The following is a 26,892-nucleotide window of genomic DNA, read 5'->3' on the forward strand; positions in this document are numbered from 1 at the left end:
ATCATTTTGGTGTTTTGTGCTCACAGCAGATTTCGAATCCGGGGACTACCGATTGGTAGTCACGCCCCAACCCAGCTTTAAAAAGTAGTAAGAGTACATATGGGTTATATGCTTTGGGCTTGGGTCTCAGGAAGCTAAATATCTGTATCTGTCGAGCGGCTGCATCTTCCACTTACCCAGCTACCAAGAGATGATATCACTAAAGTCATCAAATTCGAAAAGAAGTTCAGAATTGAACTGGACGATAAGTTAAATTGGAGTTGATCTGCATTTGAAAAGAAACTCCAGGAGTGTACCCTGCACAGATACACAGATGGCTCCAAGACTCCAGAAAGTATAGCCGTTGGAATATATGACCCCAGAACCAAGCGTTTTGTGCCGTTGGCTAGTTTTCTAAGCATCTGCCAAGTGTGCAGAGATAAAGTTAGATGGAAAATTTTTGGAATGAGCGCATTGCCAGCAAGCCTGTGAGATTAAGTTCTCACTGGTCCTTGAGTGTATCGAGAAACTGAATCTACTGGGAATGCACAATCGTATCCAGCTATTTTAGGCCCCCGGACACAGAAGTATAACTGGGAACGAAGTGGCGGACGCATTGTCGAAAAGGGCTGCGGCCTCGCCAATAATATGAGCCGAGTACGTCCTTGCTATGGGACAACACACCATCTAGGAGAAGCTTAGGAGTGGAGAGCTAGGGCTATATGGCAACACCAGGCAAAATCCTTATTGGGAGGGTACAACCAAAAGAGTTTTAAAATACTCATAACCTTTCCCAAGAATAAACTGAAACTGCTCACGGGCAGTCCCACAAGCCACTGCAGACTGCGTAGTCATCTGCACTTGATCGGGATATGGTCCACTGATTCCTGTCGTTTCTGCCACCAATTTCAGGAGACTCCAATGCACCTTCTCCTTAAATGTAGCGCTATACCGCCGTGAAGGTTGAGATATCTTGACCAACTGCCGCCAGAAAAGAGGCACATACGCTCAATCCAATCCAGCTCTATATTGAGTTTAATAAAAGAACTGGGTGTGGATGAGGTGATGTGATGAGAAGAGGGCACAAAAGACCGAACCTCGTAGAAAATATATCTATCTATATATAAAAATAGCATGTATGTATTAACATTTTTCTCGCTCTTTCTAGCCCATCGGTGTCTCTGAATGGCTATCACCCACCTCCAAACTCAGCCAGCTTGAATGTGTGCATAACAGTCTCAAGTTGGAGCAAGATGTGCAATTGGGCTTATGCGTTAAGTCCGAGGAGAGTATGCAAGTGATTGCACGTACACAATCTGATGATATGCGTGACGCCGAGTTGCGTGCCGAAGATGTACTACCAAACGAAATGGCTACCACCATTAACTATGATAATATGATGATACTAATAGGTATGTATGAGGATAGGGATTGGCCGGAAAAGCAGAAGTTTGATAAATGTTCAGGAGGAAATTAAAAATTACTGATATGCATATCGTATCTCACCACCCATTTTAACTAAACTAACCTAAAATTTTTGCTCCCCCACAGAAACGCTCGAAACAGAGATTGATAAGTTAGAATCTGCCGATCCGAATTCACGCTCCATACTTTCATGCTCGGGCGTTGTACAGGCGGCTAAAGCCATTTGCGCGCTCCTCGGCTCGATAGATACGCTTGAAATCTCTGCTTGCATTACCGATCTCAAGCGCATATGCGAAGAAAGTCAAGTGAAGTATGCCGCACACACCACGGAAAGTAATCCGGAGATAGTCAGCGAACGCGGTGACTATGCAGAAGTACGAATGGTGCCACGATCCAAGCTAGATCAGATAAAATTGAAATGCAGTCAGCTGCGTGATGCCGTGCAGGAGTTGATCGAACTATATTCAAATGTATTCCGTGTGGGATTCTCTGTGAAATCAGTGGATTATTCGACAAGTGAGTAGGCACCAAATTAACTGCACAAAGATTACTTTATTTTTGCATTTTTATGTTCGTTTTACAGCGCCAATACCGGTTTCGTGTGTACTCAAACCGATTGTTGTTAGCATTAATTGCCTGCATCGGCCACCGCCCACTTGGCGTTACGACGACTACTCGCTGGGCGTGCAAATCAATTATGGCACACGCTTTGTATCCGATCCAATAGTTACCAAATGTTCGAACGATATGAGTGGTGGATTGTTTCCACGCCTAAATTTCTCCTCATGGCTTACATTCGAAAAAAATCCCATTTGTACGCTGCCACGCGAATCGCGTCTGATATTTGTGCTCTATGGCACGCAAACGGCGGAGAATGAGCAGAATACAGATGCCAATGGTGAACGTCGGCATGTGGCCACCGAATTGGGCTGGTGCGCCATACAGTTGTTTGATCAGAAGCGCGAAATGATTTGCGGCTCATATTTGCTCTCAATGTGGCCGCCAACGACAGACAAGTTCTTGGGACCCGCACCTGCACGTGGCTGTCATCCTCAACCGGATATCTGTCCGGTATTAAGTATAGAAGTGCCACCTTATGGTGGACGCATACTGTTCCCCGAACCGTTAGAACAGCCGCCGCAAGCACCGCGTTACGATTTCAATTCGTTGGATACAAATTTGCAGCAAGAGCTGCTCGATACCGCTGAGCAGGGTTATTCGGGTGCAAAGGATAAGCGTGAAGTATTTTGGGAAAAGCGTCTGTATTTGCAGAGTTTCCCATATGCATTGCCGAAAGTGCTACACGCGGCGCACAGCTGGGACTATGCTAGTCTGATGGATCTGCACTCGCTGCTGCATTCATGGGCGCCGCTTTCACCGTTGCAAGCACTGGAATTGCTGCTGCCACGTTATCCAGATGCTAAGGTGCGCGAGAAGGCGGCCGAGTGGATTTCGCAGCTACCCAATGATCAACTGGTCGATTATCTGCCACAATTGCTGCAAGCGCTCAAACATGACACCTACGAAGCATCGGCAATGGCACGCTTCCTACTCTGCAAGTGTTTGGAATCGCCGCGCATTGCGCATCACATGTATTGGCTGCTGGTGCACAGTTTACCTGGCGATGACCCGCAAAATTCGATTGATGCCTCGTCGGTAGCAAATGAAATTGATGAGTCGCTGATAACACAAGCGCGCTACTATAGGCGCAACAAGATGATGTTACGTGCGCTGTTGGCGATCTGTGGTGAGCGGCTGCTGGCGCGTTTTCTCAGTCAGAATATGATGTGCAAGGTAAGAGGTGGAGAGAGTTAAAGAGAAAGAGAGAGTGAATGATAGAACGCGAACGAAAAAGAAATAGATAGTGTGTGAGAGAGAGAGATAGAGAGAGAGAGAGCGAATGTAGTAGAAAGAGAAAGTAGAGTAGAGATATAGCGCTAGAGGGCGGACGAAGTAGAGTTCTTTAAAAATTTAAATGCAATCTAAAAACAAATTTTTGTTCACAGAGTCTTGCTCGGCTAGCGGAGTCCGTGAAGGAGGCTAAGGAATCGCTGCGCCAGAAAACTCTCTGCTTCGGCATGGACACAGTACATCAGCAGTTGGGTGATAAACCCACATCATTGCCTTTGGGCCTCGAACTGGAAGTGACCGGCGTAAATGTGCGCAGTTGTAGTTATTTCAATTCAAATACGCTGCCACTAAAAATCTCCTACATCGGTTCAGATGGCGAGGTGTTGCCGGCGATATTTAAGGTACGTATCGAGTGAAAAGCAAAAACAAAACAAAAAATGAATACTCACAAATCTTCTCGCTTGCAGTCGGGTGACGATTTGCAACAGGATATGCTCACCATTCAACTCATACGCGTTATGAACAAAATGTGGCTGGCAGAAGGTCTGGATCTGAAAATGGTTACCTTTAATTGTGTACCTACCGGCTTTAAGAAGGGCATGATTGAATTGGTGTCCGATGCGGAGACGTTGCGTAAAATACAAGTCGAATATGGCTTGACGGGATCCTTTAAGGATCGTCCGATTGCTGAATGGTTGGCCAAACAGAATCCTAGTCAGTTGGAGTATCAGCGCGCGGTGAAGAATTTTACAGGTGAGCTTTGAAGGAGAAATGAAATTAGGAAAGTATGTGTGCTAGGCTATTTTAATAGATCACAAAAAAAAGAAGCTCGTTTTCAACAAAGACAACAACTTTTTTTCTACCATTTTCTCAATTCTTATTCTACAATTACAGTTTCATGCGCCGGCTACAGCGTTGCGACTTATATACTCGGCATCTGTGATCGTCACAATGACAATATTATGCTGAAGACTTCGGGTCATCTATTTCATATCGATTTTGGCAAATTTCTTGGTGATGCGCAAATGTTTGGCAATTTCAAAAGGTATCACTTTTTTTTATTTTTAATTACTTTTCTATACTTAACTCTCCATCACTCTTCCGCACACAGAGATCGCACACCCTTCGTGCTCACGTCCGATATGGCATATGTGATTAATGGCGGCGATAAACCCTCTACAGATTTCCATTATTTCGTCGACTTGTGTTGTCGCGCTTTCAATATTATACGCAAACACGGTGATCTCATTTTACATATGCTTGCACTCATGGCCACTGCCGGCATACCGGGCGTTACAGCGGATGCAGTGACTTATGTGCGTGGCGCTCTGCTGCCAGAGCAATCGAATCCAGAGGCTGCTGCTTCATTTGCCAAGATGATACAATTCTCGCTGAAGAGTTGGTTCACACAATTCAATTTCTTCTTGCACAATTTGGCACAAATGCGTTTTAGCAATGATGAGGGCAGTGGTGAGCTGTTGTCCTTTGTGCCGCGCAAATATACGTAAGTAAATGCGTTTTGGATGATTGTTTCAAAGTGTTTACGGAAAGTTTTTTTGGTTTGCTTGCTTTACAGCATGCAGCAGGATGGCCGCTTGAAAAGTGTAATGGTAGTGCGTTGCCAGAAGCATTATGATATGGAAAAGTATTATACATACATTTTACAAGTGACGCGTCATGGGCAGACCGATCCAACGCATTTATTCCGCTCATATAAGGAATTTACGGAATTCCATCAAAAATTGTGTTTGCATTTTCCGTTGGCGAAATTGCATAGGTAAGTAGTCGTAAGTAGTCGTTTAAGGTATGTAAATTATTTATTGTTTAAAAGGAAAGTTTCCTTCACGGTGAATTTATGAAATATCCAATTTGGATTCATGTCTGTGCTGATAGTAGGACCGAGAAATACTATTTTGTTATCATAAAAGTGTAGGTCAAATGGTTGAAATACCATTGTGGCATTAACCAAGTAGCACTAAATCTATAAAAATATACCCTATGATCAGAAAGTACCGGAAATGTTTAAATAAAACTAAACAGAGTTAAATTTCTGCCAAATTTATTTTACCTCCTTCAAAATATGACCCGTCTGAAGCAACACACATCTGCCAACGTTTAACCCAGTCGTCCATGCAGTCCTGGTAGACCGACGAGGAAATGGCCTTCAGCTCCTCCGCCGCAATTTCTTTGATCTGCCCTATCGACTGAAATCTCCTTCCACGAAGTGGTAACTTCAACTTGGTAAACAAAAAGAAGTCGCACAGGGCCATATCAGGTGAATACGGTGCTTGCACGATGGTATTTACTTGGTGTTTGGTAAAATAATCCAATGGCGCGTTATCAAAATGCACAAATCCAAGAATTGTTTGCCCACTTTTCCGGCCGTTTGCGACGTACAGCATCTCTCAAATGCTTTAAAACGGATAAATAATATTACTTACTGACTGTCTGGCCCGATGGAAGGTACTCATGGTGCACTACGCCTCGGCAATCGAAGAAAACAGTCAACATCACCTTCCCGGTACTTTTTGATCATAAGGTATCTAAAAAATTACTGCTGACAGAATACTCTACAATGCAGGCTGCGACTAGGATTGCTGAAGTGAGAACGCTAGCCCGATATAAATCTACATAGGTTGTTTCGGTAAAGTAGAAACAACTGACGTGGTTGCTTTGCCTTTTTCGCGGCAGATATGCTTCCAAAGATTTGCCATTGACTTCATTAAAAAAAAAATGTGTTTAACTGTTCAAACAATAGGCTATGTCGTTGTTGTTGTTGTAACAGCATAAACATTTCCCATACTTGCTCGACATACCCCCGACGTAGAACGCGAATGGCCACCTAGACTATGTTAGGTTGAGGTGGCGTGGGAGCCACTGGTTCAGCTGGTTAGCCAGCTGCGTTGCCACTGAAGTGCGAGCTCGTGCTTTTTACCTTCCCTACTTCTCTTCACTGCAGCCCATCAGATAGAATCCTTTAATTATGCCGATAAACAAGCTGCTGGAGCAAGGATCAAGATGTATTAGCGACTTAGACCGTTTTTGATCGAGTTTCTTTCATTTGTTTGCTTGCTTGTACTGATCCGAGATGTTTCATTCGAGCTTTCTATATAAAATTATCCAAACGTCTTTGAGCTCTGTAGAAAACATCAGCTTCACCGCGTTCCAAAGTTGTTGAGTCTTGTTGTTGCTGTTGTGGCTATAGCAGTTTACTAAACTCTGTCAGTGCGATGTAGTTACCGATCGTCTTCGTCTAACTCATCTAACTGCAGACCTAGAAAATGAGCCGTTTCGACAGGTTGGGTCCAAAAGGAGAGGGGCGTTGAGGGAGTAGGTTTGATAGGACATGTGAATAGGTGGTCAGTGTCGTGCAGTGTTCCTTCTCATGCTGACCATATATTGGGTATGTCGGAATCGATTCTGAATAAGTAGGAGTTTAACCTGCTATATCATCCAGTACGCAATTGGGTCAAAGTTACTCGGGTCTCGCAAAGCAGCTCGAGCTCTCTTCATCTGTAATAGGTGGTGATTGGACTCCGATAACGCCATTCGGCATGGGTCGGGAGTTTTAAAGGTGACAAGGGTGTCCCGAAGATGATCGTTTAGTGTTTGTCCGTATGCGGTCTGGTCCAATAATTGTAATTGTGTTTCTCCTGGATCTGGTCAGTGTATTTAAAGAGATGTGTCTTGACGTGCTTGGAAGGTGGCTTAGACTCAAGCAGATGTCTGCAGGGGTGACACCTGTGATAGCACGCAAGAAGAAACTGCTTGCGACTCAGCAGACATCCCATGGTTGTCCTGATAGCAGTATTTCGACAAGTTTGTAGCTTTATCCCCTGCGCATCACTGGTTCCAGGCGACCAGACAGGCGCAGCGTGGTTTATAACCGGCCGGCCAATTGCTTTAAAAGTCGTGAACAATAATTCTTTGTCTTTGTTCCAAGTACTACCGGCAAGCGATTTGGGGACCTTGTTGCGGTTTTGAACCTAAGTAGCAATTGTGGTTGTATGCGCAGAAAAGGAGAGTAAACAATCAATGGTGACCTCCAATATTGGGAGTTGTTTACTGTCGGTATTGGTGAGTCATCGACTTTAACCTTTAGCTATAGTTTGACCTCTTTCGTCCAGGTGATAAGAAGGTCACCGTGGATTTAGTGGCGGGAAATTGTTGATTCTTGGGAACACAAGCCGGTTGGCGTTGTCATTGTCCGACGTCATTATCAAACAATCGCCAGCTTAGGAGACCTGGAAATCTATTTGGGGGAACTTCGATACATAGAAGTTAGCATGGCTGAAAGAACACCACCCTGCGGAAGACCTTGCTTTATCCTCCTCTGTTTTGAGTTTTCGTCTCGAAAGATGACTGACGAATGCCGACCACTCAAATTGTTTGCGGACCACCTTTTCAGTCCCGACGGCATGGTCAATTGTATAATATCATCTAGCAGCGTGGAGTGGCTGACAGTGTCGACACCCAAGTTAAGTCCAAACCTACTAGAACAGTCCTCTCGCAGGGGCGGTTTCGGTTAAGCCCGCGGTTAATCTGAGTATTCATGGCGGTGAGTGCCGTGGTGGTACTGTGCACTCGGCGGAATCCGTGCTGTCTAGTGCACCGTACCTCACTCTCCGTTTTATTCATTTCTTTAACTGAAAGCTTTAGCTCCAATCCGTTCCAAAGAGGGTCGCAAGCGACCACCTATTCAAAGAAGTTCGCAGCTTATTTACCTTGACGATTGCTGGTACCTTTTCGCTCCTTGGTTATTGCAATATTTAGAAGCTTTTAGTGAGCCCTGTTGGCGTTGCCAAATATTGCTTACACTCATTCGGGAAAGGCTGCTTGATTAACAGTTCTTGGCTGAATATAAATCTGGCTCATTCCTTTTGCGTAAACTCAACTGCCCTTACCGAGTTAAAGGTTTTAAAAAACAAAACAGGGTGCGTGCCTAAATACACGATTAGCATTATTTTTACTCTGAAGTAAGAAAGATTATTTAAAGTTGAAAAAGAGATTAGGTAAAGTTCGAAAAACCGAATAAAATATTACCCTCGGCTGTGGTGTGCAAAACGAAACTGTTTTCACTTGTATTTTTTTGAATTTTATTTTTATTCTATATTTAATCTTTATTTTATTTGTTATGTTTGAATGTCTTTAGGTGTATATTTCTGGCACATCATACTTAAAAGAAGACTAACTTTGGTTGAGCTATATTTAATACTTTTGCAACTTTACTTCTAGCCTCCATTTGGATTAGACTTTTCATCCTTTTTCAAAGCTCTCTTTTGTTCTCTTATTAGCTCGTATCACTCTTTCATTTTATTAGCTTTCCCTCATGCCTCTGTTGAATTGTAATTACTCTCTTCAAAGTATTGTTTACGTGCAGTAGCGAGCGGCTTAAAACTATTCATACTCGTATACTGCTGATTTTCCACTACAGTTAAACTTTTCACCATCGATGTTTTTGTGACTGTATTGCGGTAAGCCGGTTTTGGATGTTCATCCTTATTCAGAAGTGTTGGCGACATTGATTTTGGTGGTGTCGTCGCCCAACTATTATTCATATTCACCTCTGCTGTGTCGGACGAAGTTTGTGTGCCGAAGAGTAGCGTCACTGGCGCAGGCGAGAGCGTAGGTGAGGGTGCTAAGCGTATTTGCTCTTCTGTAGCGCTGCTTTCGTCGTTATACAACTCAGCTGCATAATGGATTTTAGTTACACGTTGCATTGGCTTAGGTATAGTCTGAGACGCAACATCTTCTTCAGCTAAATCGTTATCCGGCCATGTAGTTTTTGAAAAATCTGCTGCTGCTTCCCGCTCATCTGTCTCCTCATCATCCTCGGTGTCCTCCTCTCCGTTGGACGCTTGGAAGTATTCTGTATTGCTGAAATCGAATGTGACTTTTTGCCGCGGTCTAGGACGCGCACGTGGCTGAATTTTCACAGTTAGCGGCTCCTCGACAGGCTCGAAAATATTATTTTTGTTATGCTCACGCACGTAATCGTCATCTAAGTCGGTTATTTCTAGGTGCGCATAGCCTGTTGGGCGATGCTCTTTCTCGTAGGTCGGTGTAGCGTAGCACTCCTGATCCTTTTCCACTAATTCAATGCAACTTGCATTGCTGAGCGGCGATGTGGGTTCATCTGCATCTTCGATATTGGATAGCTCGCGTTTAAACTGAACTCTATTGTGTATGAAACTAGTTGGTCGACGCTCTATGCGCAGTGTCGATTCCTTATCGTACGCATCCTCTAAGTCGGATAAATTGAATTGTACAACGTTTTTGCTAGCTTCCGTTAATATTTTAGGTTTTTCTTCGACCAAATTCTCAAAGCTCTCCCAATCTTCATCGATGCTTTTGCCAAAACCATCTGGTTCGGGTGTCGTTATCAACACCTTCTTGGGCACACGTCGTAAGCCGCCGCTATTCTCCAGGAAGGCTGCCTCATTTTCTTCGTATGAGTGTCGTATCTTGTCGAATTCCTCCTCAATGTTGCTAACGAGATCTCGATTCAAATCGAGATCCTTTTCAATCTCAAGCCACAGATGTTTTTCATGTTCGTCCTGTTTTATATTAGCCTCCAGCTCATCCCATACTTGCTCGGGCTGTACTGCGCGCATATGGCCTGCCTGTCGTCGCAAAATTGGATTTTCTTTTGCGGCATCGTTTGTCACTCCTGTCTCCTCTAACAGAGTGTTTCCAAACTTTAATGTGCCTTGTTGAACCGACGGTTCTTCTAGCGGCTGCGGTCGCACATTTTCCACTGCTTGATAGCTATTGAAACTGTAGTTAGCCACTGACGTGGATTTGAATATCTTTTTTCGTTTAACACCATCCAGCTCGTCTGCATACTCTTCGTCGCTGGTAAAGTCGATGCTTCCTAGCGATTCTGGTGTGCCGCGTTTGTCTTCCACACTTTCATCTTTCCCCCAATTTAGACGCTCCTCCCTGCCCAGTTTGCAACTCTCTTCTGCTAAAGGTGTTGGCTCAGTTATAGGTGCAACTTTATATGAATCGCGGTCACTCGCTCGATTTATATGGTCATAAATGTGGCCGTGAGACTTTTCGTATTCCATACGCTCACTGTTTTGATATGTTATTGTTCTTTCTGCACCCAAACTTGTTTGCAATCTTTCCCATTTTTCGCGAAAATCTTCCAAACCATGCACATCGATTTCCTCGTACTTGATGTAACCGGTCGGACGACGTTCACCGAACTCTTCCATGCTTGTCGGGCGCTTTACATTTACTTCGTGCAGTGACGATTCTGAACCTGCTAATGTAGCATTTATATCCCCTTCGTTAGGTCGCAGATAGCCCGTCGCTCGACGTTCATTAATTTTTTGTTGGAAGCTCTCTGTTTCTGTAGCTGGTGGTCTAGATTTAACGAACTTGTGCATGCCCACCAATTTGCTTTCGTTATAAGAATTTCGATTTAAACGCTGTGGTGGTGGTTCTTTTACACGTAGTATGTTCTCATGTGAATCCGCCTTTAATTCGGTTGCTTTTTCTTCCTTCAACTCCATTTGTCGATATTTTTGTTCGAGCTCATCGAATGTAGGCATTTCTTCGACTAGACTAATGGCTGGTGTGAGTGGTGGTGATGATTCGGGTGGAGGGCGTGGTGGTTCACGTGTTGGCGGTTGAAATTTTTCGAAGAGGGCGCTGCGGACGTTTTCTTGTCGGCGTGGAGGTGGAAGCGGGAAAAGAGAGGGCGTGCTTTGAGAGAGCTTCCGAATGCGAACGGCTGGAAAGAGAGGAGAGGAAATTTAATAAAAGTATATGTACTATATATATGTATATATAAGAGTGAGTTAGCGGAATGTGAGTGGAATGTGAGAGTAACGGAGGGAAACACACAAAAAAAAAGAGAAAAATAAAATGAAACGAAATAACAAGAAATTATATGCAACAAAATAAAATAAAATTAAAAGAAATAAAATAAACAAACAATTAAATAAATGAAATTAAAAAATATAAAAAAATAATTAAAAAATAAAATAAAATGCAATTAATTTTAAATTAAATAAAATAGGATAAAATATTAAAATACAACAATAATAATAATCAAAAAAAGTAATATTTAATATAAAGAATAAAATAATTTAAAAAAGAATTAAATTCAAATAAAATAAAAGTAAAAGAAATAAAATAAGATAAAAATAATTCCAAAAAAAAAAAATAAAATAAAATAATGGAAATAAAAATAAAATAAATTAAATTAAATTAAAGTAAAAAATTAAATAAAAATATTAAATAAATTATACTTAAAAATATAATAAAATGAACTAATTTTGCATTAAATAAAATTAAAAAAAAAAAAATAAAATGTGATAAAATAATGCTATACAACAATAGTAATAATATAAAAAGTTAATAAATAAAAAATTAACTAAAAAATACATATAATAATTAAAAATAGAATTAATTTTAAATAAAATAAAATTAAAATAAAGTAAGACAAAATATAAAATAAAATGAGATAAAATAAAATAAAATTAAATGAGATAAAATAAAATAAATAAAAAATTGAATAAATTAAGTTAAATAATATAATAAAATAAATTTAAAGTAAAATAGAACTAATTTTAATCAAAATAAATTAAAAAATAATATAAGATAAAATGATAATATACAAAAATAACTATATATAAAAAATTGTAATAATATAAAAAAATAATTAAAATTAAATTAAATTGAATTAAACTAAAACAAAGTAAAATAAAAAGTAGAATAAAATCAGATAAAAAATAAATAAACTAAATTAAAAACTAAAATGAAGTAAAATCAAGAGAACTAAAATAACACAAAATAAAAATTTTATAATATAAAAAAATTGAATAAATTATTATAATTAAAATTAAATACAATAGCAAAGAGTAAAAAATAAAATTACAACAAATAAAAAAAAATTAAATTACTTACGCGGCAATTGCTTTGTTGGCACGATATCCAAGTCATTTTCTTGTCGCCGCCGGAAAACGCCATGTATCTCAACGGGTTCACGGATCTAATTAAGTAAAAGCGAAAAAGTATGAAAATTAATTGAAAAAAAACGAATAATAACAAATTGCCTTCGAAAAAAAATATTCCGCACATCTGAGTAATGCAAATCAATGTTTGTATATGAAGAAACCGAAAAAAGAACTGCGAAAAGCTTGCGATGCGCCGCTGCCACTGATAAGCAAAACTAATCAACAAAATGGGTAGATTTCCTTTGTTTTTCAAGATAGTGCATCTAATGGCACAGGGATATAGGTGTATGTGTGCCTGCCTATTCAGGTCTAATTGCAACTACAACATATATGTACCTACAACATATATGTACCTACAATATATATGCACATATGCAATCATGTTGTTCGCTGTGGTAGGAAAATCAAAGTGCAAATTTCTCATCGCGCGTTTGTTTGGATTGCAGACAATTTAGACCGGCACCGGTGGCAGTTTATAAATATAGAACAAGTAAATAAAAGGCATAACTATTTAGTAACGTCTAATCCAAGGGGGAAAAGAAAGGAAAACATGCAGAAAAGTCTGTTTTAGCTTTAGTTGCTCTCTTTATCTGTAATGTGGCAGGCACCAAGTTGAAGGTGATTATGGACGCACGAAGTTATGCGTCACACGACTGAAAAAGCAATAACGTTTACAAACTCCTACACATACCATAGGCACATATGTACATAGTTATTGTCTTCCTCAATGTTTTTGACTAACCTATTTGCCCATTTATATGCGAATATTTGATTATTTTTATTACGATTTCTTACGTTTTGTAGTTGTCGGTTATCGGCCTAAACTTTATGATGGGTATTGCTGTTCTGCAATCGTAAAAAATTACCGACTAATGATTAGGCAGCCAATCAGTGCCTATTAGTTTAAGTGGGTTGTTGGAAATGTTCTATATTCAGTACAAATAAATTCGTTTGGTTTTTGTTAATTTTTTGGATAGGCTTTTTTGTAGAGTGACGCGAACTTAACCTAGAAAACCGAACTTAGTCACTAAATAAATACACTTTGGATATATGTAAATTAGTCTACCTAACTTCCACTGTAATCTATCCGGGTGTAGTACAATGCTCTCCCTGACTGAGTGCTTTGACTTGTCCAACACCCCACAAATCTAATCTAATCTACCTAAACAAAGTCCTTGAAAAAATTCTCTTTTCCGCAATTTTGCTATTTAAATTAGATCTCCGCAGACCAGTTCTTAGCGAACTCTTCTTGTTTTTTGATCTAATATTTTCGAGTGTAGAGTACCTTAAGTCATCGAGTATTACTTTGGGGAAAAAGAAATCCCTTATTTTGGATTCCATTAGTGGGAGCTAAGATGTCTGAAAACAGGCCAGCTGAAAAGTGGAAACCTCTACCCATTCTCCGATGGGACAGTGTTCAGTTTAGATATCCCTCATTAACGAGAGTTGCGACTTAAAAAGCCTGAGAGGCGCCCTCGATCACCTCTAATCCATCCATGGCTAGAAGAACTTCACAACTATGCATGTTAAAGTTCTGATTGGACAATGTTCGATACTTAAGTAAGCCAGAGAAGCGCCCTCGATCATCCCAATCCATCCTACAAGTCAAAGTTCTCGGGGGAAAAGCTTGCGTTGCCGACTCGGGGTCTACATATCCAAGAGCAGATCATAGTTGGCTCAAGAAACCTCCATCAATTCTTTACACTATAAGTCACAGCTCCCGGGAAGAAAGCTTGCGCTGCCGACTCGGGATCTACCTATCCAAGAGTGGACCTTAGTTGGCTCAAGAACGCTTCATCCCCTCTTTACACTACAAGTCAATGTTCTCGGGAAAAAGCTTGTGCTGCCGACTCGGGGTCTACCTATCCCAGAGCGGACCATAGTTAGGTCAAGGAACCTTCTTCTCATCTTTACACTATAAGTCAAAGTTCTCCGGGAAAAGTTTGCGCTGCCGACTCGGGGTCTACCTATCCAAAAGTGGACCATAATTGGCTCAAGAAACCTTTATCCCCTAACAACCTGATCAACTGCTCAAGGAAAAATGCGCTTATTCTAATATGACGATCACGTTTTTTATTATCTTTGAGGTTAAGGGTTATTTCATATTCTGTAAACTTTCTATTCAGAAAATATTCGGGGATTTATATTTCGTTGACTTTCTCGTTCTTCAGTCTCTGTTTATACTTCGATCAGGTGTAAAGTGTCTAATGTTGCTTTCGGCAAAACTACAAATTTCAGCTATGGTAGCACAAAAATAGCCTTAGAAAGCTTAAAGGCCCACCCCATTAAGTTAGTCACAGTTTTGTCAATAGAGATCATCTTCTATCCGTATATATCCAATGACTAACACTTAAGGCCTGTCTTCAGACTACACTCTCGCAAGTCGGTTTATTATCCAGCCTCAACACAAGAAACTACCTCTCCTAGAGATTTTAATTTTCGATGCCAGTGGACCGGATAGCCCTAGTAAAGGTAACCTCGTCTATGGTACGGTTACATATATTTAGAAATAACCTCTCACAAGAGGGTAGCTCTGGCAGTCACTGTCAGTCAGCTTTTGTCCGTCCAAGAGGAGGGTTCACTCAAAAGAGATTGACGACTTGACAGCGAACTTTCAGTGTGTTATGAACGGGATAAGGCTGGTTAGACTGGAAAAAGTGGCTCTAAACTGGGTCGACTGGATGATCCTGTTAAAGCGTATACCCGAACTTAGTTAAAAATAAGCAAACATGTACGCTATTTCATAGTTTTTTTAACATCCGTTACTGAGCGCCATATAGCGCAAGTCCTAATGCGAAAATAAAAACACAGCTGAGACCATTTTTCACTAAACAGACTTTACTTTTTATCTATAAGTATTTGCAGTTGACCATTATCCAATAGTTGAAAGTTAAGTTTGTGATTTGCGGGGAGTTCTAATGTTGCACAATAAAATATTGAGCGTATTCTGAGTGTTGTTGAGAGAGAAGGTGTTGAATTGTTTTCGCAGAACACTTCGGATTTCTAAAGAGGAAGAAGAAAAAAAATGGATTTATGGCTTTGTGCCAGGCGCATTCATTAAAGGTGGTTGCACTAGACCTACAACAATGTTCTGTACGTTTGATTGTCAAAGCAAAGTATTGGGAAACTAGAAAACAAATAATGAATTCGCCTTGTTTCATTCTGGGCTGACAGCCACGTGGACACGGCGAAAGAAAAAAAAACAAATCAGCTGATTTACCAACACCACCTTTAATAGATTCGCCTTGGCTTTGTGGTTATTGCGAAGCAAACCAAAAAAGAAAAAAAAATTTCAGATTGGTCTGAAAAATTGCTTTCTACGAAAATGTAGTTTAAAAGCGTTTTGCGTTTTCGGAAACCAAAAAAATTTGATACTCTAGGACTTGACACTTCGACAATTCTTCGAACGAGTGCGAGTAAAAAAAGCAAGGATTTGTTATTGTACATGCTCTTCTAATAGCTGCAGCGAATAGGAACCACTTGTTAACACTAGAATTTTTTTCACCACAATGGGTTTTGTAGTCTTTTCATAGCAACTCAATGGCAACACTTATAACTTGAAAACAGTTATATGAAATAGATGGAAGGCTGCCTAGGAAAATTATGCAAAAGTGGTTGAGCCAAACTACACGGGAATTACGCTCTAATCTTAAACACCAGCGTAGAAATTCTACTCTTCACTTCTGGGGGTTTCAGATGAAGATCGGAGGACTCACTTGGGCTTATGCTCGCTTATGCTCCATCTACTAAGTGTGCCTTTGCACATTTCCTATTGGCTATTGGCAACCACAGCATCGTCGTTTTTACCTGTTGTGACATGCGTTTGTCCCGACTGCTGCGCGTTCGCAATGGTACTGTAGGCGTGGCACGGCCTGCCGCACCATTGTTCGTGGTGTTGTGATCGAATGTTAGCCGATGCTTAAACCACCAAATCTTGATGCCTATCAACGTGGAAATCATGCAAAGCAGTACACCAACCGATGCCAGCATGGCAAAGAGGCCGTCACCTGCATGTTGGTGTGTGTGTGTGTGGGTGGGCGAAAGTGGGTTGGATTGGAGAAAAGAGTTGAAATTAATTAGTTCCATTTGTGCGTATGTAGACATTTTAGCCTACCTGTGCCGCCAGCGCCAACTGCCGCTACACTGTTCAATTTAGCCATAATTTTTCGCAAAAAATTAATTAATTTTTTATTTTTATTTTATATTTCTGCTACTAAAAAATATCCAAATTGGTTTTTGAATTTTCGTTTAGAACATTTTTGACACTCGTTTAAGTATTTTTTTCGATATATTTTGCGTTGTCGAATGTAGTAAATTTGTGTTTTCCAATTGCTTTTATTTCTATACCACATTTATTGAAAATATCAGCAATAAACTGATACTGAAGTTTACGTTTCTTATCACTTTTCACGTTTTTCGTGCCGCGCCGAGGTATCTAAAAAATCAATTATAATTTGTTCATGCTTCAAGTGCTTATTTCTTTTGTTTTTTGTTTTTTATTTGTTTTTATTTAGTTACTATTTTTTTCATATTTTTTATTTCACGTTTGCGCTACTACCTGCGGTTGGTCGTGTCTGCATCGGACGCGTTTATGAAATTGAATGACAAAAGCTTCGGAGTTGGTTGGTTGGTTGTTAACTTCTGTTTGACAACAACAACAACTATTTAGTGTCTATTGTTTTTACTCTTACCACAACGACATTTGTTATTAAAACAGTTAATAAAACATTAGCTTTTGTTTTCTGCCCTACTCCATGCTCTCGCTCGCATTTCTTCTGCTCTCAAGCGCTGACTTTGTTTGTGCGGTTTTTACTCCGAAAATGATTTCATTTTCAATTCCATAAATTAGCGTCGTATTTTAGCCAATTTAACATTTATGGCCCTCATACCAGTTACGTATTACCAACATCAGCCGTCGAAAAATTCTTCAGCATATTATTTGCACCACCTTCCCGTACCCGCACTCGCACTCTCAGCTTAGCTTATCGGCTACACCTTTTAGGCTCTCCGCTAATAATTCTCTGCTGTTTGTTGGTGCGTTCTTTTATGATGTGTCGCTTGGTTTGGCGCTCTATGTGGTTAATTGAATGTTTTCGGCTTCAATTTTTTTTATCAGTTTTATTTGCGCGATAAATTTGAATTGATTTTGCTTTTGTTATTAGTTTTGCTTTTTCTTTTGTTTCTTTTCATTTTTATTTGCACACACTTTTGTGTTGCTCCACCATCTTTATTGCCCAGTTATTAAATTTACTTCCAGTTAGGTAATTGATTTCTTTACGCTTTTTATCTACATGGGACTCTGTTTTATCTTCTCTTTTCGTTTTCAGTTTACCCAGCGGCATGCATGTGGGCCGTTCCAACGTCAAATCGGTCGCAGAGCGTCGTCTCCCACAAATTCAACGCTTTCTTATCTCACTCTTCAATTCAGCTGATGAGATCGCTCACTCGGATTTGGTGTATACGTTTTTCCATCCCTTGTTGCGCGATCAGCAGGAGGCTAAGTTGACGGTGTCGAAAGTTCGAGGTAAGCTATTGTACAAATTCTGATAAGCACGCGGAAGGGTAAAAATACAAATCTGGGAGTAGTAATAATAAAAAAACTGCTGCTTTGACTAGTTATCCGAGGCCTTTGTGCTGTCCCTCACACGATTGTTTTTTTTTCGCTTTCGTAAACTTTTGTTACTAAGTTTTGATAGAAAAGCCAATATTTAGATATTTGTGATAAAATATGATTGGCTGGATATATGAGTATGCACCTTGAATAACTAGAAATTCATTTAAGTTTGCATTCTATAAATTTGCTTCATTTAATAAGCCTTCTAGTAAAATAAAAAAATTAATAAATAATTCGCGCGTAAACTTCTGTTAGGTGTTTAGTCGAGCTACTCCTATTTGTAGTGTGCGTCTTGATGTTGTTCCACAAATGGAGAGACCAATAGTTAAAAGCCGACTCCGAACGGCAAATGGTTTTTATCAGGAGTTCTTTCAAGGCAGAAATACACCCGGCGATTTGCTTGCCGAGGGACGATCGCTATTAGAAAAAACTTTTTCTATTATTTGATGTTCATGCACTGGGATTAGAACCTTCGCGCTCACGAATGGTAGTCTCGCACCAACCCATTGGGCTACGGCGGTCGTCAGTTATGGAGTAAATATATTTTACTGGCAACCTGGTACTCGAAGCTCACGAAATTGTCGACAGTAATCACTGCCGCTGTAACTGGCGGATTTTTTTGCTTAATCACACATACAAACTCATTTCTGTCGTGAAAAAGCGTCTCATAAAAGCCATCTGTCGTTCAAAGCTGGCATACAAGTTTAGCGCTGTGTTTCTTTTTAGGATAACATCAAAGGGCACACTTTAAATTGAAGAAGAAGCTAGAATGCCTTGAAAAAGGAATGTATGCGACAATTAAATAAATAAATCCACCTATTTTAGATTCAGCCTCATTCTTTGGAAATTGGTTGTTGTCCTAACGGACTTACCAGGTCTTCATAATGTGATCGTACCAAATGGGGTGGAATATGAGATGATTTGTTTTAAGTAGACATTCGAATTAGTTGTCTTGTAAGTACAGAAATTTCTTCACATGTTGGACATATATTTGGTAAGCTGGGGTTTACCGGATAAGCACGACTTCGGCCTGCTGCAATATCCGGAACGTAAATGCGAAAGTTATGCGGGCTTCACGAGACAACTAGAGCTCTTCGACTGTGATGGATGATGGTTGATGTCCGACCAAGAGCGTTCATGGAACAAGCTAAGCTTTGTTATTGCTTGGTTGATGACTTGTCTGGTCTAGCGATTAGCGGCGGTATTGTTGAAATATGTCCTTTGGTCCAAACAGGTGGCTTCTGATGTGTCAAAGCGCTGGCTCAGCTCACAGCAGATTTTTGCTTTGCAGACCACTGCGGTAACAACCCAATGTAAACTGAGACAACTAGAGCTTTTCGTCTGTGATGATGTTCAGCTCCGACCAAGGGCATGAGTTTATCGTTATCATCAAGAAGCGATTACAGCTCAGGGTGAGTTAGCTTCATCCACAATCATCTTCTAGTCTGTGCGGTTCATAGAAATAGATCTACAGCTCCTAACTCGTTGCCTTTTTGAGGTCGGCTATGATTTGGTACAACCAGGTTTACCTTGGACGTGCTCGGGTAGTTAGACAATTCGTTGTTAAAAAAGATTTTTGGGTCTCGATGAATTTCATTATTGCTCAGTTAATGATTTGTCTGATCTAGCGATTGGCGTCCGAATAGTTGAACGATGCCTTATATATTAAAAAGATGGCTTCTGATGTGCTCAGTTTACAAAGGATTTTGCTTGGGGGCCAATATAAACTGCTTGCTAAGCATTTTATTATACTTTTTGTCTGGGAGCGTAAAGGAACTGCTCTAGAGGTGATCTTCGGGCGACATCAGAAGCCATCCTTTAGTCCAAACAGGTGGCCTGCAGTTTCATCCTCTGCATTCGACTATGTAGTCTCTGGACACTAAATTGAAGCTGCCGCCGACCGACCGATCGCCAACAATGGTTCTGTGCCCCGACCTCAAGCGATTTGCGAACTTTAGAGTAATTGCTTTAATTACGACTGCGATTGTATCCATTGCGTTGTCACCATTTCCGCTAAATACAGTCGGTATTCGTGTAACATCGACCTGTATATCTAGCGCCAATTTGATTTGCCTTGCCCATTTTCGAAATAAGGTGACTCTTGATTTCGTAGGAGAGAGTGTGAGGCTCCTGGCTGGCAGTGAGGAAGATAATTGTCTACCTTTGAACACAAGTCATTATCGAGCATTCACCAGTATATGAAATCCGTCCTCTGGTGGATGGCGGAATTTCGATATGCATTGTAGTCAATAGTGGAGAGGATATTTCAACGTCACCCGTTGTTTAATTATTCACGCTTTTGAGTGATATTTGAACGTTACTGTTAAGTGTGGGTTATTCAGTTATTTCGTAGGCTGTCGCATCAGACTAGCGCTACAAGGGCCGTCCTCTCACGTGCTGATTTGGGTTTTGATCACAATTGTCTAACCTTAAGATGTGTGGGGGTGCTGTGCACTTTGCGGAAGTTGTGCTGGTTTGTTACTGGGCTTAGATGGTGTACCACGAAATACGGGAGTAACAAGGACTTTTCACGACAGTCGTTGATACGCTCCGGTAATGCTGCAAGTTTTTTCCGCTCGATCTCAGCGACTTTATCCCTACTATGGCCCCCATAAATTATCGTATTCCTGTTCGCTTCTCCAACTGATCTTGCACAGATCTTTGTTTTCTGAATATGAATCACTCAACATCTTCTTAACTTGTAATAATTCATCTAATGTTTTTCATTTCCAGAAGTAAAGCAACCAACGCGGGAAAATCCCTACGAAGTTGGACAGATTAAAATCTCTTTACAATATCGCCGCGGTGTATTAACGGTGATGGTAAGTAAATAAAAGAATTAAAAAATATTATAGCTAGAAATTTTAAAACCCTAATAGACGTTTTCTCAACTTCCTGTTGAAAGTTATCTACACTTTAAAAACTTTTTAACTTTATTGACTGTTCTCGTTATGTCGTCGAGAAAGGTTAACAGACAAGCACCGATCAAAATCCTTAGCTAAATCAATGGAAAAGCTTGATGTTTCTGAAGCTTAACAGAGCTTTGAATTGTAGTTGAATTCTTGGTGGAAAGAGGCTCTAATAATAAATATAATAATGGCCAAATAATGTGAACATCGTGACTTCAAAGTTCTTGTTCGGCGGCCAAATACTTTCAAGAGTTAACATTTTTTTATTAAATATTTTAAAAATGTTAATTTTTCGCAAGAGGGAAGTATTTAATTTTTGTGTCAAAATTAACCACAGTTTGAGTGTCTTACTTTTTAAAACCAACTTTTTTTGGTGGACAGTCTTTGGTGCCTTCAATAAAAACCATATATTTAGTATTTTTTTAACTACAATTTTTTTAGCTTAACTTAAATTTTTTTAAGCTTTAATACTTATTTACCAATGCCGCACAAATTCGCTTACAGATTCATCACGCGAAGGGCTTGCCCATGCTGCAAGGTGGCCAAGAACCAAACACCTACGTCAAATGCTACCTCAAACCGGACGCAACCAAAGTGACGAAACGTAAGACGAAGGTGGTGCGGAAGACGTGTGTACCGAGCTTTATGGAAACGGTAAGAAGAAGTTAAATGAATAATAATTTCCAGAACATATTTTGTCATTTATAATTGGCTCTTTATTTTTTTTAGTATTGTACAAGGGGGTGCAAAATTAATATAGAAAAAATACAAACTTTTTAATAAAACATAGTTAAAAAATAAGAAAATTCAAAATAAAATAAAATAAGCTGAAATAAAATAAATAAATAATTAAATAAAGTAGAATAAAAACATATACAAATTAATTGTAAAGAAATAAGATAAACTTAAAAACAAAATAGAAAAAAAAATAAAAATAAAAATAAAATAAACTTGAAAAAAAAATTAACATAAAAATAACAAAAAAAAAAAAAAAAAAAATAAACATAAAATAACAAAAAAAAAAAATTAAATAAATATAAAAAAATTAAATAAACTCAAAAATAAAAATAAAAAAATAACATTATCTTAAAAAAAAAAAATGAAAAAAGAAAATAAATTTGAAAAAATAAAAAAATTCAAAATACTATAAAACCAAATAAACTGAAATAAAATACATAAATAATTAAATAAAGTAGAATAAGGATATACAAAACATATAAAAATTAATTGTAAAGAAATAAGGTAAATTTAAAAAAAAAAAATAACCTTGAAAAAAATTAAAAAAAAAAAATTAAAAAAAACAAAACAAACCTGAAAAAAAATAAATATAAAAAATAAAAATAAACTTGAAAAAAAACCTGAAAAAATAAAATAAAATATATTTAAAAAAGGAAAAAAAAAATCAAAATAAAACACAATAAAATGAAATAAAATAAATAAATAATTAAATAAAATAGAATAAGAATAAATAAAATATACATACAAAAATAAATTATAAAGAAGTTAAGTAAACTTAAAAACAAGAAATAAATAATAAAAAAAAAATAAACTTGAAAAAAAATTTTTTTTTAAATAAGCATAAAAATAAAATTAATTAAAATTATGTATGTTTTTTCTCCTGCTGTTATTTATATTAATATATAATTTTTTTCCTCTCCTCCATTTAGCTTGAGTATCGCATGCCAATGGAACATATACAAATTCGTACATTGCACGTCACTGTCTGGTCACATGACACTTTGCAAGAGAATGAACTGCTGGGCGGTTTTCAAATCGATCTGAGTAAATATGATTTACGCAAAGAACTAATCGACTGGTTTCGACTTGGACCCATGCCACGGAATTGAATACCATAAATTGAGTTTGTGTTCGAAACACACCAGAAATAATGGCACATATTAAGTGAAAAATAAATTTGCATTTGTTCTTGGTTCGATGAACGTAAAGTAGTCGGCAACTAGTTTGCCATAAAAACAATTACAAAAGGTTCGACGCAACGAGGTTTACGAAAACTACTTGCAAAGCAACAGTATTTCTTCCGCACATACATACATAAATAGATACCACTACAGGGATGCCCGTTAAGGGGTTAAACAATTGCATGAATATACAAGAAATGTTTACAAGCAAACATGCCCACATTTACATACAAAGTATACCGCAAGCAGCTGACACAGCCAGTAGGCCAGGAACCAAGTTCTGAGAGCACTGGACTCACAATGATGCATATATTTTTATAAACCATTTTACTCACAAATATAATATGTCTAAGCGGTAGTCCCGTTCTATAACTTTCTCTCTGCGTGATTGCACTTATGAAATGGACATTCCAATTATGCATACATATACATTAAAAGCAAAAGAAAAAATTAAGAATAATGAAAAAAATTAAAAACGTAAGCAAAAAATGGAAAATATTAGATATAAACCACTTCATCATCTTAATCACCAGCAATGAGATGCTGAAATTTTCAGTGTTGAATATATTTCAAAAACTTACCATATGATTCAATATAGCGCCTAAAAACTACTGCACGGAATTGCAAAACAAAAAACATAGAAATCATATTTGAACTGCCGTACTGCAAACACAGCCTACTTTTAGGCACTTCACTTGTGCAACTTGCGCGACTATTGGTGAGCGAATTTCAGCATCTCAGTGCTATTAAATACCTGCGGCAGCAGTCTTTTGTTGCTTATTAAATATTAACAGTTGCTTTTGATTTTGATTTCTGCATTTTTATGTTGGCACACATTGCAGACGCCAGTTTTGCAAATCGCAAAGTATATCAGGCATGCAAGTATATACAAAAACAACAAATTTACAAGAAATCACCGATTAATAGTAGAAAAAATTACGCTTTATTTTGTAACAGATTGAAGAAGATATTATCAAAATATTTTCATTTGAAATTTAAAACAGAAATTTAGTTTCATGTTGTGTTTTATGGTAGAAAAGGGGCATTTAACAATTTAACAGAAATTAAAAAAAGGAACGCAGTAAGATATTTTTTCAAAGGATTTAAACTCGTTCTAAAATAATACCTAAGAAATTATGTCCTTTTTCTGTTCTTTCTTGTAGAACTGCCTTGTTGTAATTTCTGAAAGTTTTAAAATTTATTAAAAAAAACATCAATTTGTGTTGAATAGTATACAAGCGGGTTTCGAAAGGAGTTTGCCCCTCCCATTCCCATGGCAGCCGGTTCTACGTTACCAGAATAACTCGGGGTTTTCCCGACCAAGTGCTGCCGCCGCAGTAAACTAGCCCTGTCTAGTGTACCGTACCCCCATACCACAGTAGTTTGCCCCAAAAGTTGCACTAATTGAAATATATTCTTGCGCTCGCTTGTCATACTTTCTGCTAAAATTTGAGTGCTATACCCAAGGCGCATTGAGTTGGTAGTAGCAGGTTTGACATGTTTTTCTATTTATGTGGTCTCGTAATTGTTAAATTTGGTTTAAATCAAGGCGAATCTATTAAAGGTGGTGTTGGTAAATCAGCTGATTTGTTTTTTTCTTTCGCTGTGTCCATGTGGCTACCAGCACAGAATGAAACAAGGCGAATACATTTTTTCTTTTCTACTTTTCCAATACTTTGCCGCGACAACCAAACGTACAAAACTTTGTTTTTGGCCACCACCTTTAATAAATGCGCCTTAGTTTAAATCATTCTAAATTGCCAGTCTTTGTTTATATATTTTGACAATCGGAATTTGCTCTATTTGCCACTACTTCTTCAATGTGCCTTGACAAAGTCCCAAAACAGTACAGAAACGTATATGTGTATTCAAATTTCTGTTTTATCTTCTTGCAATTTATATACAATTTTTGAAAATACACTCAAATTTATGGGGATACTTGATTACTTATTTTTTTTAACTAACTATTTCATTCCATATTCCACTGTTGCTAATACACTTAGTCTATTACTCAATTAAGCTTAAATGCCCTATCATTGACTCGTGCATCGCGAAATATTTTTGTAATCAGTGTCATCGGTGAAATCTTTGAAATTTATGCTAACTAAAAATGTATACGAAAAAATTATGCTATAAACTTATTTATGTATTTATGTAGATTTATTCGGGATTAAGTGCTGTCATAATTCTGAAGTTTTTCTGTTTCACACTTAAATTTATTTTCATGATTTTGTTGCACAATTTGTCTCACCTACTTAACCGATCATTGTTGTTCTTTTAATTATTACGTTCATGTATGGATAAAAAAAATGCTCTGTATTGTTAATATTTTTGATAATTATTTATTTGCGATAAATGCGTTTTTGCGCTATTTGTTAGAAATCTATTTTAATTTGTAAGCTAAGCGAAAATCTATAATAATTATTATAATTGCTTTTGAATACACACAAATTGCATTTTTTTTAGCTTAAAAATATTGTAAAAAGTAGAAACGAAAAACTAAATAAAATCAAAATATTAAAAACCAAATAATACAATACAATAACAAAAACGAAAACAAAAATGACATACCGAAACCAATCCTATTCGCACTCTAATGCATTTGTATTTCCTTTAAAATTGAAATATAAGAAATTGAAATGAGCTTAAGTCGAAGGATAAGGAATAATGCGAACTGTGAGGAGTAAAGACAAAAAATGCCAATTATGCATAAAAGCATTGGGGTAGTCATAAGGTCTTCTACGCTGCTACGACTATAAAAACATTAAAAAATTGCAAAGAAAAATATAATAAAAAAAAATGCGATAAAAGCTTTAAATAAAATAATTTCATACGGCAACAAAAAAAAAGGATACAATAAAGTGAACAATTATAAGATAAAAATATATAAAATCAAAAATAAAATTTAACATATAATACAAAAAAATAAAATATTAATAAACTAAATTAAATAAAAATAATAATAATAATAAAAATTTAATTTAAAAAAATTAAGGATATTTAATAAAAAATAAAATAAAATCTAAAGAACTAAAATAAATCTAATAAACTAAAATTAATAAATTAAATATTAATTAATAAAAATTAAATAAAAATAATAATTAAATATAATTAAAAAAAATTGAATATAATTAATAGAAAATTAAATTTAAATAAACGAGAATATAATATAATAGAATAAGTTAAAATAAAATAATAATAATAAAATAAAATAAAATAAAGAAATAATGATAAATAATAAAAAAAATAAAGTAGAATAAGAATAATATGAGATACCTGCCTACAAAAATAAATTTAAAAAATGAAATTGAGTTAAAAATTTAAGAATATATATGTAAAATAAAACAAAACAAATTAAAAAAAAATTAATAAAAAATTTAAAATAAAACAAAGTAAATTATAAAAAAATTAAATAAATAAATAGAATAGAATTAAATTAAATAACAAAAACATAATACAACATAATTTAAAAATTAAAACCGAAAATGATACAAACTAAATTAAAATCAAATAAAGAAAAATAAATAAGTAATGAAATAAAGTAGAATAAGATGAAAATAAAATACCTGCATATAAAAAATTTTGAAAAAAGTAAACATAAAAAATATAACTGAAATAAATTAAGTAAAGAAATAATAATTACCATAATTAAAAAATTGAAAGTAAACCGAAGTAAATTAATATAATATAAAATAAAATTAATTATAAAAAACCAAAATAAATTCTAAAAAAAATTAAATAAATTATTCAACAATAAAATGAAATAAAAAAATTTAAGAAAATAAAATAAAATACAAAATTTAAAATAAAACAAAATAAATTAAAACAAAATAAAATAAATTAAATTAAATTATAAAAAAATCTTAATTTAAAACATAAAACAAATATAAAAAAACAAAACAAAATAAAGTTGAATTAAGTGGAACATGAAAATGAAATGAGTTAAAAATAAAAAACTTAAGAATAAACACACAATTAAATAAAAAAACTACAAATTTAAAGAAAATATAAAATAAATTGTATAATAAAAAATAAATTGTAAAAACAAATTTAAAAAAAATCTTTAGAAAAAATTAAAAAAAAAAATGTTATAGAAAAACTTAAATTAAATTATAAAAAAGAAATAAAATAAATTATAAAAACAAAACATAAAACAAGCATAAAAAGTAAAACAAGATAAAATTGATTTAAGTGAATTAAAAAAAATGAAATGAAATGAAAAATGA

At 36.8% G+C, this 26,892-nt stretch overlaps 2 protein-coding genes across 5 annotated transcripts in view; one reads left to right on the forward strand and one right to left on the reverse strand.

Annotated features, from left to right (window-relative positions):
* The window catches only part of LOC128860080 (phosphatidylinositol 4-phosphate 3-kinase C2 domain-containing subunit beta), a 54,374-nt gene extending 29,169 nt beyond the window's left edge, over positions 1-25,205 (forward strand). For 3 of the 4 annotated variants that reach the window (XM_054097327.1, XM_054097328.1, XM_054097330.1), the window contains exons 7-18: positions 1,148-1,391; positions 1,531-1,920; positions 1,988-3,198; positions 3,411-3,656; positions 3,723-4,008; positions 4,150-4,300; positions 4,367-4,759; positions 4,832-5,032; positions 17,552-17,748; positions 20,572-20,660; positions 21,252-21,401; positions 22,415-25,205. In XM_054097327.1, the coding sequence (XP_053953302.1) occupies positions 1,148-1,391; positions 1,531-1,920; positions 1,988-3,198; positions 3,411-3,656; positions 3,723-4,008; positions 4,150-4,300; positions 4,367-4,759; positions 4,832-5,032; positions 17,552-17,748; positions 20,572-20,660; positions 21,252-21,401; positions 22,415-22,594 (3,738 nt within the window). In that variant the 3' untranslated portion in view covers positions 22,595-25,205. The remainder of the gene's footprint in view (positions 1-1,147; positions 1,392-1,530; positions 1,921-1,987; positions 3,199-3,410; positions 3,657-3,722; positions 4,009-4,149; positions 4,301-4,366; positions 4,760-4,831; positions 5,033-17,551; positions 17,749-20,571; positions 20,661-21,251; positions 21,402-22,414) is intronic. The other variant, XR_008454216.1, reaches the window with a different exon arrangement.
* LOC128860082 (uncharacterized) lies at positions 8,328-17,114 on the reverse strand. Its single transcript, XM_054097335.1, has 4 exons — positions 16,339-17,114; positions 16,032-16,231; positions 12,175-12,259; positions 8,328-10,996 (listed from the first exon to the last, which is right to left on the reverse strand). Exons 1-4 carry the CDS (start codon positions 16,382-16,384, stop codon positions 8,583-8,585), a joined length of 2,745 nt encoding a protein of 914 aa, XP_053953310.1. The 5' UTR covers positions 16,385-17,114; the 3' UTR covers positions 8,328-8,582.
* Positions 25,206-26,892: the final 1,687 nt, after the last annotated feature.

The sequence above is a fragment of the Anastrepha ludens genome, chromosome 4 (genome assembly GCF_028408465.1).
Source record: "Anastrepha ludens isolate Willacy chromosome 4, idAnaLude1.1, whole genome shotgun sequence".
In the NCBI taxonomy this organism is placed as follows: Eukaryota; Metazoa; Arthropoda; class Insecta; order Diptera; family Tephritidae; genus Anastrepha; species Anastrepha ludens.